We start from the raw sequence: 11635 nt of genomic DNA, 5'->3' as shown, positions 1-11635 counted from the left end.
GAAGAGATGCTTGATCTCTCAAGAGATGGGGAGTACCAAACCCTTCCTGAACTTGTTTCCACTCATTAAGCCCTAGCAGTTTGCTGGCTCACACCCACAAAGAAGTAGAAATTGCCACACAGTGCCTGAGAGTTACATGAGGCATATCCCAACTGCACTGACAGGAAAACTGCAACCACAATCAGGACTTTACCTCACCCTTCCAGTTCAGCCAGGTTAGAGGCAGCCCCCCAAACCCCAGAAAGCTCACTGCGCATTTCAGCCGGCTTTAACCAACAGCCCTGCAAACCTTCCTTGGCCACACAGCCAGGAACCGAGCCTGGGCCACCCCAGAAAGCTCTCAGGTCTCCGAGCACCTCGCCAGCACAGCCCAGGCCTCAGCAGCTAAAAACCACCTCTGATCCACCGGTACCACCTGGTGTGAATTGTCCTTCAGCTGAGCTAGAAACACGAGTGATAAGCAATGCTTTCATACATATCTTGAGAAAATTTAATTTTTGAAAAATAAATATTTATGGGGAATTAAATGTCTCTATGAAATGAGAATGACATTTTCCCATTAATATTTTACTAACCATTTAATTGTGGGAGCATGTGGGTTTTCCCAAAGCAGAAGTGATGAGCTTGAAGCATCGCACGTATCCCAGACCTCTGAGTACTGCTTAGTGCTGTGTCATCTCGTGAACTAAGCCATTCTTCCTAGAAGGTTTGGACAAAGATCAACCACAGGATTTCTGAATCCAAACGCATTCCTATCTGAGCCTCAATAGATACCCCAGGACAAACCATCCATCCTGGAGGTGTTCATGCACCAAAACCCTCCAACACACGGCACAGGAGAGGGCTGGCTGCACGGACCCACTCACCACTTGGCCCAACTTTCTTCTAGGGGATTTCCTCCAGCTGCTCTCACCCCTTCTAGGCAAACTTCCAGCTGCCTGAAGCCACTGGGAAGTGCATTGGTCCCCACACCAGCACCATGTGGGACTCCACATCCTGGCAGGCTGGCACAGCTCAGCAGACCCAAAAAGCACTTTATTTGCAGACTAAGAAGCCTGACATCAGAGCTGCCTCTTACCAGCAGCTCCCTGCCCAGCTGAACTTCTTGCCCTTTGCTTGCTGGCAAGGGCAGATGACTCAAACTTCTTAGTTGTAACTTCCCACCCAGTTAAAATACTTGGCAAGGACAAAAAAATGAAAATAAATTGAAGGGCATCCAACAAAGCTTAGGTCATAAAGAGGGAAGAGTTTTGCAGTGCTGTTCGTACCATGCCTGCTTTCAAGCAGTGTTTTGAGATTTTCTTGGGGAAAAAAAGAAAAAAGAAAAAAGAAAAGGCTTTTCCATTAAAACTGCACATTCTAAGTTTGGAAATCACTTCACATAGCCAGCTGTAACAACACAGGACAAAAAGCAAAGCAGCCAATTGGTCAACTAAAGAAACTATCAAAGGACAGCAAATTAAGGATTCCTTATGAGCTTTAACAAAGAAATACTTTTCCAACAGAAAGAAAAGGATGGTGCTGTGGAAAGAGCTTTTAAAACGGAACACTTGTGTGCAATTTTGCAGATAGCATCTTACTCAGAGGGAGTGGGGTAGATTGATCTCTAAAGACTCTTAAAAGGTTTTGCAGTGGAAAAATAGTTGCAAGGCATACAGTCAGATAATTAACTGTGCAGCCCAGGCTGCCAGCTGCTCACTCAAATACTCCAGATGGCTCCTCCTCTAAAACATCATCATTTGATCTTGGTAATCAAATTATCTCCCACTCTTACAATCCTAAGTGAGGCAAGGCTCGTATAAAGAGATGATATATTTTATTCGACTGAAACGGCTTGCAAAAGCAATATAAATGAGCTTTCAAGGCACTCTGTCTCTCTTAATTGTATCAAAGCTCACCATCTCCAGCCCTTTAACACCTTTTCTTTTCCTGGCATAGGCTGCTGTTGCCACCACATCCAACCCAACAGCACTGTTTGTGTTTGCATGCCAAACACCAAGGCACAGAAATCCACAACTTCCCAGTGGGAACTGGGACATGCCACTGGACAGCAGCACTGGGAGACTCAGTATCCTCAAGCATGCAGGCTGGATTCATTACACCAAAATGCAATCCATTTGTCTCAGCAGTTGCCCAAAGTGACTGCCTGTGTGCTTTTTGAGGCCTTGATACAGACCTTAGGATACAGCGTGCCAGAAACAGAAATCTTCCTTTCTTTTCACTCATTTGGAGCTCTTGTGAGGGCAGGCACATCTCTGGATGCATTTGAGTAGAAACTGATCATGGCTGGCAAGGTCCCATCCTGGGAAAATAGAACCCAACCAGTGCAGTGCCGATCTACAACTGAAAAGAAAAATTACACTAGAAATTTCTCATTGCTTTCAGAAAATGTTGAGCTTGGACAGTTTAAAAAAGCCAGCTGAAACATTCAAAGTCACAACTTCCCAAACCATGCACTCTTGCTACTATGAATACAGTTTTAAACTCCGGCAATATTTAAACCAACCTCCCCCCGTAAAGTTTGGTATCAATTTTGCCTCTCAAACCTACTTACAAGAGACGGTGAAAATCAGCGCTACAGCTGATCAGAAGAAACCATTTATTATGGCAGTGGGTGGTTGGCATCTGAAATCTAAACCCCAATCGGATCATTTCGTAGTAGGATTATTCCCCACCGAAATTTTGCATTAAACTTTATCACCCACTCAATTCCAGTTTTTTGTAACAGCTGCACTTTCGTGTTACAGATTGGAGACCAAAGAACAAAGCAGCTTGCTAAAGACCATGAATGGGGAAAAGGAGTCGGACCCGGGCTGGAAAACTATGGAGAAGGATAACAAGAATTATCCCAGAATGGATGAGTGTTTGTTTGAGCATTAAAAAAAAACTAGAACCACGAGCTGATGGAAAGCCACTCCCTTCCATGACAAACCATGAAGAACAGTAAAAAGCAAATGAAGAGGAAAGATCCTTCATAAATGTCTCAGAATACAAGAACTGGGGACTCTACAAATGAAATCAGGTGGTGTGGTTTGAAACAAACAGAAGGAAGCACTTTTTCACTCAGCACATAATCATATTGTAGCATTATTAGACACAGGATGTTGTAGAGGCTAGAAGTAAATAGATTTAGGGAAAAGAAAAAGAAAGAAAAAAAAAAGAAAACAGCATTTCTGTGAATTTGCCAAATTTATCAAGGGCTACTGAAGCTGATCCTCTCTTGGCAAGCTCAACAGGCTCTGGCTGGCAAGCTCTGAGCAGTACTCCAGAGGTGCAGGAGAGTGCCCTCACAGACCTAACCACCACACAGTGCTGTTGGATGGGGAGAGTGGACACGGCCATCACCACGGCACAGGACAGCCACTGCTGGGTGCACTGGGGAGCCCCCTGGATTCACCGAGCTCAGATCCCTACGTCACAGCAAGACGGATGTCCTCCACTTGGACACGGACTGCTGGGCACTTGGATCTCATTCCGTGCTACCATAGGTCATGGTGTCATCCTCATCAAAGCCACATCTAAAAATCTGGAGCCTTTATACTCTGATTTCAAAGGATATCAACCTATTTCTTTGTTCACAGGACAGGATATAACCATGGCTTTCTTGAAACGGCACCTATCTCAGTGAGTTGTACAGAGCAAAAAAAAAAAATGCATTTCAGGTCTCTGTCACGTCATCTTTGACATACCTCCTTTTATTAAGCAAGAAGTTTAAATGCAGGTGGCTGCCTTGTAGGCAGCAATTTTATACTTACTTCAATTTTGTCATTGCTCAAGTGCATTTTGCACTAAAACCTGAGATTTATTTCCCTTTTCAGAGAGAAAGTTCTGCAGTTATTTTGCTTTATGCCTTCCTGTACTGTAGAAAAGAAGAGTAAAAGATTTTACCAACATCTGCTTTATAAGGGTGTGTAATTGATCTCCCTTATGAATAAAGTAGTTACTGTGAAGCAATCCATTAAGTTTCCTCTAATTGCTATGCATGAGAAAAAAAAAAAAAAAACTTCTATTATTTGAAAAACCATCTTGTGAAGAGTTACAAGTATATAATGAGGAAACATTTCTTGATCACTCGGGGCGCTGCAAAAAGACAACATACATCCAGCTCACGTTGGACCAGAAATACTAGAGAACTTCCAAAAGACTCAGCGGCAGCTCATTTACAAATATACTATTTATAATGAATGCATTGATACAGAATGACTCTTATAAAAAAGCAAGGCAATCTTTTATATAGACATAACAATCAACATTACAATAATTCAGATTAAAAGTACATTTTTGTAGACTGTTTACACTCTTGTTTAGCTTTTTAACCACAAAGTTAGCGTGGTCTGGTATTTTTCCACAGTAAAAGTCCTGTGCAGTCCTGGTTAAGACCTAAACATCAGAATATTAAACATCGTTTTCTGACCTTCGCCAGCATAAGAACAAAAACCACTTGTAGATACTATCGGTTGTTTGTAATTGTCCTCACCGTGCCTTGAAGTTTGTGTTGTGCAAATTACTGCCAACTGCACATCTAATTAGAAGCTATTCCCAGCATGCCAATCGGATACAACTGAGGTGTGGTTTGACCATACGAAAGTTCTTAGTTGAATCCAGATATGAAGACTCTCCAGCTAAGCCTGTACTGATTCAGAAATTTAAATTCAAAACAAAACAAACAAAAAACGCTCTGATAAAGCTCTGTGACTTTTAAATAAAAGCTATTTTTCCAACTCCCAGGATCAGAGATGATACTTGAATTTCACGTGATACAACGGGTTTAAGTGCTAACCAGCCAGACAGTTTGAGTACTACTTTACTAAATCATGTACAAACACGACCTTCAAGAAGTCTGAACATGCACTTTCTCACACAACATTAGCAAAAGATGGACAAACTGCAGGGAAAACCTAAACCAAAAAGAGGCACTGAAGCAAATATTTTACAGCATAAATCTCTTTCCAAAAAGGGGCGTATGAATTTAGAAGCCTCCAATAGCATCTGACAAACTACAAAGTGCCAATCAGATAGCTCTGTGGCCCAGCTGTACACGCAGCCCTTCTGCTGCGTTTAGGCTAGAAGATCTGTTTAGGAAGTTGAATACGGGACAAGAAGAGACAGAACTGTAATGGTTTTATACTATCTAAACTTAAAACATTTTTGCAGGGAGTAACAGCTTTCTATGTAGCAAATTTAAATGCAACGCAACCAAAATGAGTCATAATGGCAATAAAACCTTCTCTTTCTTATTTAAGAAATCCCTAATCTGTTTTATGCCTGACCAAATTTCCGTAACACTGTGTAGTCTGTAGTACAGTAATTCAGCTTCTGCTATGTCAAGGCATGATTCAGGACAGTGTCTTTATAGAGCATATGTATATGCACATATTTTTATGTACATTGCAGGGAGACATTCAAAATAGATACAAAGGTCATTATTTTCACCCAAAGTAAAGATTGTCACGTTTTACCCCTGTAAATTATTTGGGAGATAACAGTAGGACAAGGCAGACAAAAATATGAGTATTTGGGAATGACCTGTTTCTGCATCCTGCTTTGGAAGAAGCCCTAAAGAGTTCATTTCACCACTCTGTCAATGCTTTCACACAAACATAGATACATAAAGCACGTATGTATGCATACATACACTTGCCAGGATGAAGTTACTTCCGTTCATATTTTAATTGATTAGGCCCAACAAAATATTGAAGCACGTAGAAATAAACCAGCATGTGCCCAACGTCATCAGGCATTAAATGCCATTTAGAACCCACACCCATTAACAAGCCAGCATCCTGACAAATGTAGAAGTCTGTTATGATCAAAACAGCTGGATCTGCATGGCTCTATCAATAGATCTGGATATAAATCCACGTGTGCACATACGGAGATTTATACGTGCCTATTCCCAATCCATTCCATATGCTTAATATCTAAACTTTGGGATAATTTTAAAGAAACTTTCAAATTTTCCCTTCAGAATGCATAAAATTAAACTTCTAAAACAGGGCTCGGGATGATCTGGTGTTGCAACAACCATACTAATACAAAGAGTTTGAAAAAATATCCTGCTTTTAATATAGCAATGAATTAAAACATAGCTTTATTTATCCCTAAAAGTGTAATGAAAAGAATACTTTGTTTTTAAGCAAGTGTAACGAGCAAAATTTCAGTAGCCAACCCATCCACAAGAATTTATCTGAGAGAGGGTGAGCTGCAATCATACAGCCATGAACCATGTACCTTAACAAGGTGAATAACTGACGTATTTACAAACTAAGCAAATTTAATCCTGTCAGCTCTTGTAAAAATGAGATTGAGGAGCAGACAAGGAATGAGACCAAGACGCCTGAAAACACAAGGGGTCGCCACTTTTGTTTCAAAGAACCGTACTAATCAATCCGTTTTCCCCCAGTGACCTGAGGGCACAAATGTGGGTTTAGCAGTCTATTCCAAAGTTAGATTACAGTCTTGAAATTATGCATCACAGCATCTTCATATTTTAACACCTTAATGCTGAGAACGATTAACTTCAGGCAGAACTGTAAGAAAATAGCCTTTTATAAACTAAATTCTAAACTGAAAAGCTACAGTAGATGTAAAAAAGAAACAAGGCGGGGAGGGGGGAAGAGGTGGGGGCAGAGTTATTGTGTGAGAAAGAAAAGAATATTACTTAGTAAAATCCAGTGACATCTACAATAGTTTTACAGCACATTTAAGCCCTCTAAGGTTTTATATCTCCACCTGCCTTCCATTTAAAACTTACTCCTTGTTAATGAAAAGACATAAGACAAAGCAGAATGCAATGATGGGAGAAAAAAAAGAAAAAAAAAAAAAGCAAAACTAGATCAAGGCAATACATGTAAGTAAGCATGCCTGAAAGCCAGAAATAACATTCCCCCAAGCTTTCTGTGCATGAAATAAATTTCTCGTAGCATCAGCTGATTTGATTTTGTTCAAAAGATAAAGTCCTCTAAACCACACTACCCCAGCAGCAACTCCAGCAGGTATGAACTGGACAGCTCTTTAGTAAACGTGGAATGCAACCGCCTCAAGCTCCTGCCCTCCTGGAAAAGGGCAACTGGCCCTGCAAGTGCAGCAACAGCATCCATTTCCCTGAAGCATCTTCTGCCTTGTGAGCAACCAAGGAAGTTGCAGTAAAACTGAATGTCTACTACTTACAGTGTTTCTCTCGAGCTATCGACAGCGATGCACAAATGAAAAAGGTGCCTCTTTTTTAACAGATCGGTTTAATACTGAAACAGATAGGATGAAGTTAAAAAAAAAAAAAAAAAAGAATAATCAAGGTACTGAACTGAATATTTTGAAGCAAGTGCCCCAGCTGTGGGGAAAAGTGCATTTAGTTCAGCAGCAAAACAGCACAGTGTGAAGATATTGTGCTTGGACACAGAAGTTCCATAATGGAAGGAGGTACAAGGCAAGTCAAGATATAAAACCGTAGTACATTGTTACCAACTTTAAAACTTACATATATTGCAGTGTTCAAAAGTAAGACACATTCATTTATTGTACAAGGACTATAAGGAATCCTTAAAATTGCCTGTTGTAGTTTATGACTCAACACTGTAATAAAAATGTACATATATATTATTTCCTTGCCACTTAACTGTACTGTTAGACCTCGTGGAGTCGTTACTTCACAAAAAAGAAAACCGCTTCTCACTCCGTGTTTTCACCAATCTGAAAAGGTTTACTTGTGCTAGAAAAGACCAATTGCAAAAGGCTCAGTTCAGATATGTTATGCCTGCAACTGATAATTCAGGGAAGCAAGACTTAAAAGAATTCAAGCTTGTTTTTTTCCTTTTTTTTTTTTTCTTTTTCCTTTTCTTTCATTTTGACTGCATCCTTTTCACCTGCCAGTTGTTCTGATGAGTGTATGTCTTTAGTATACAAACCGGTTGATAAAAATTCATCAGCAGAGGCATATAAATTCTAGATATGATTGATTAAAACAGAGCAAATCAAAATAAAACAAAATCCAGTGATTTACTCTGACTGTAAACAATATAAAAACACCATTTGCTTCAAATCTCAAAATAAGTTAAAAGAAAATCCCAACCTCAGGACACATGACCCTTACAGGTTTTGACACACACACAAAAAAAAAAAAAAAAAAAGAGGGATTAAACAGAAAAGTTCATTATATAAAGGTTATATGTTTCTCTTAACTGAAAGTAAATCTAAGCAAAACTATCTTTGTCCCTTAAATTTGAGTTCATTGGCAATTGCTTTAAATGAACTGGCATGTCCAGGTTACTCAACTTCCATCAAATTCAGCAAAGAAAACTTAAACAAGCATTTTTACAGATAAAAAAAAAAAAAAATCTAAATGGCTATGATTCCTCTATTAGCAGAAACACATAATGCAGTCTTAAATTTGCCATTTTATATTATTTATATATTTATATATATATATAATATAATATAAACCACATATATTATATTATATATACATACGCAGACAATTAAAACATTAATGCAGTTTGTATTTTTGTACAGTGTATTGGACAATCTGATCAGCATCAGACCATGGCACGGTATGGTCCCTGCATCTTTAGGAACTGAATGATGAAAGAGGGTCCTCCTGCAACAATCTGAGGCGGAAGGTGGCTGAGTGGGCAGTTCTCAATACTCATTATTGACAGTTTGCTGCAAAGAGCCAGCTCAAAGGGAAGGCTGTGCAGGTTGGGGTTGTCATTCAAATACAGTTCTTCCAGATTCTCCAGTGTACCTGGTTAAAATAAAATAATACAGAGAAGTACGTTTTGGTTCACGCAGTTTTGAACTGTTAGAAGCTTTAAGTCCACTTGGAGACTCTTCACCATGTAAAATCTAGAGTCAGTTACTCATCTAAACTATTTTCAAGCCCAGCACGTTTTCTGTTCGCAAGCATTCGAACGAGAGCCACATCTGCTCTGGTTTTCCTGTGAAAAGGGCCATTACAATATCTCCTGTAGACAGCAATTGAAAATATGCCTAGTAACAGAGCAGATAGGGATTTTTACCTTAACTGTTCAGCCCAGCACTTTGCAAATGCAGGCAATGGTGAAGAGCTACCAAATACCAAGGGTCTAGAAAACATTTATACTATTTGGTATCTATTATCACTGATAAAATATCTATATCATAGCTATCACTATTAGCATCTATCTATTATATCACTATCACATATCTATTTATTAGAAGCTTAAGGCATAACTGTGATGTGCCACAGGAAGAAAGCAGGAGAGATCACAGCAGTGGATTTACTAAACGCAACAAACCCATGGGTGAAATTCCTTCTTAATCCAAATTTTACATCTCTACTACAGGTACTGCAATACAGACTAACCAGATGTTTGAACATGGAGTAAAGTTTCTAAAGATTTCAATTACCTCCACAGCAATCGATTATAAAAATAAACATACAACTTTGAAATACACCGCAAACATACAAGTTTGCACACACACAATCCTCCCCCATTTTACACCTATCACACCATAAATGTCTTCTATGCTCTGATAACCTATTTCATCTCCCATAAGAGAAAGAGCAGAAGCAAGGGCTTGATGTCTGACTGAATAAAACAAACCCATTCCTCCCCCTCTTTCCTTATATCTCTTCCATCCCTACTCTTACCTCCTCAAGACAAAAAAAGCAGTATGATGCTTTACAAACAGAACTGTGCGCAGAAAGACTATCAGCAGAAATGTTTGCTTCACTTGTCTACAACTTGCACAAGATTTTTTGTCTAAACCACAGATTTAGAATAGGACTTGTACATTTTCTTTCTAATGCTGACTTCTTTCCAAGAATAAGAGTAGGTTTATGACGTGATCAATACTATGCAGAAAAATGGAATCTCACCATTCCAAGTTAGGTGTGTGTCTGGCAGCTCTTTGCAGAGCAGCTGAAAAAAGCTAAACCATTCATTTCAGTACAGTTCAGAGAGATAACGATCACACACTTATAGTGCTGCTCCAGTGGCACATATTTCATGTTGGGCTGTGTGTACCTGGAAGTTTCACATGAATTTTGTGGTCTCTACTTTTGAGTACAATAGATGTCTATCTTCTCTGTCAGTAACTGCTTTGGTTCAGCCAAAAAACAAAAAGAAAAGAAGCATTATTAAAAAAGAAAAAAAAAAACTTACCAATTTCCTCAGGAAGGTGTGTGAGAAGATTCTCTCCAAGCCCAAGGTGAGTCAGATTGGTAAGGTGACCGATACCTCTGGGAAGGGTGGTCAACTGATTATTAGTCAGAACCAATTTCTAAAGGAAAAAAAACCCCACATTTTTGAAAATTAACTCGTGTCTTCAAATAACAGCAAATAACAAGATATAGAGCTTATAAAGTGATGAATTCTGAATTCTACCCTCCTGCATTTGAACCAGAAAAAACTTCTGCTCTGCAACATCTCCAACCTTTACTAAACATAAAAATAAAATAGCACACAGTAAAACATACACCTTCTATCTTAAATATGAAAGTTTCATGAACATGGCTGAAACCACACAAGCTATTCCTGTGGTAGAAGTGTGCTCATAGTATAACATGGTTAAGCTCTTGAAAATTTGTTCAAAATTAACAGATTAATCCGTGGAAAGAATTAGTGGGGACAGACTGCAGAGGAAGTCATACAAGATTCTTAACTCTTGGTTCTATATCCAGTCCCATATCATTTCCCTCATCAAACTAGCTGTAATTAAGTTAGTATGGCGTAAATTAAGGACATAAAATGTTAATCTCTGCCAATTATTGTTTCACCTGCAGATCCTTGAGGTAAGCTATTTCATTTGGCAAGGATTCCAGTTTGTTTTCCTCTAGGTCTAGCTCTCGGAGTTTCCGGAGATTTCCAATTCCATGGGGAAGTTTTTTTAGGAGATTATTTGACAATATAAGAACCTTAAAAAAGACACAGAATGTCAGCAATGCAATAAGTAAATAAGAAGTCAGGATGTGTAACGAGATAGGATCTTTTTGAGTTTTCAAGCAGTGAAGTCCAAGACTAGCCTGCATTCAACTTACAGAAAAGATGTAAATACACACACACACACTTTTTAAATCTTACTGGCACAAATACATAATTCTATTATATAAGTTTCACAAATATTATTTTACATAATAATAATAAATGTAAGCCATAAACAAAGCACATCTTATTTGTTCAGGGAAAGTAAAACTACTTTTCTTTGTACTTCCCTATCACCTTTGTTACCCTTTCTCACAGCTATTTCAAAGCCATATTTTACACAGCTTGTTGTGATTGCCAGGTTCTCTTTGAAAAGCAACATGCTTCCTTTTTTCCCTGCATCTCTTCGGGTTGGAATAGCAGCAAGTAAATGTATGGGTCAGAGCACCTGAGCAGCACATTGCAAAGATATTCACTGGTCTGCTACTACACACTCACTTTTCCCCAAAGTGTCACCTTCTTTTATTTCTCCTTTCTAAATTGGAAATCCTGCATTCAGGAAATGTATTCTTATTTGCAATGTCAATTAACAGAGTTACTCATTAAGCCACAACTCATACTAGTATACTGTTTTTCAACAAAGAAGTCCAGTATCCTTAGGGGGAAAAAAAAATAAAAAAAATCAAGCTTCATAACTACACAGCAAGCAGAAATGCAATCAGTCACTGTCTAAA

The 11635-nt window shown here is 38.8% G+C and overlaps 1 protein-coding gene across 12 annotated transcripts in view; it reads right to left on the bottom strand.

Annotated features, from left to right (window-relative positions):
- Positions 1-4204: 4204 nt before the first annotated feature.
- Positions 4205-11635, bottom strand: part of SHOC2 (SHOC2 leucine rich repeat scaffold protein) — a 68598-nt gene continuing 61167 nt past the window's right edge. For all 12 annotated transcript variants that reach the window (XM_048944433.1, XM_048944429.1, XM_048944432.1 and 9 more), the window contains 3 exons: positions 10757-10894; positions 10143-10260; positions 4205-8740 (listed from right to left, as the gene is read on the bottom strand). In XM_048944433.1, the coding sequence (XP_048800390.1) occupies positions 8532-8740; positions 10143-10260; positions 10757-10894 (465 nt within the window). In that variant the 3' untranslated portion in view covers positions 4205-8531. The remainder of the gene's footprint in view (positions 8741-10142; positions 10261-10756; positions 10895-11635) is intronic.

The sequence above is a fragment of the Lagopus muta genome, chromosome 5 (assembly GCF_023343835.1).
Source record: "Lagopus muta isolate bLagMut1 chromosome 5, bLagMut1 primary, whole genome shotgun sequence".
Classification (NCBI taxonomy): Eukaryota; Metazoa; Chordata; class Aves; order Galliformes; family Phasianidae; genus Lagopus; species Lagopus muta.
The sequence above is the reverse complement of the archived record's forward strand: the minus strand, read 5'-3'. Positions and strand labels throughout refer to the sequence as shown.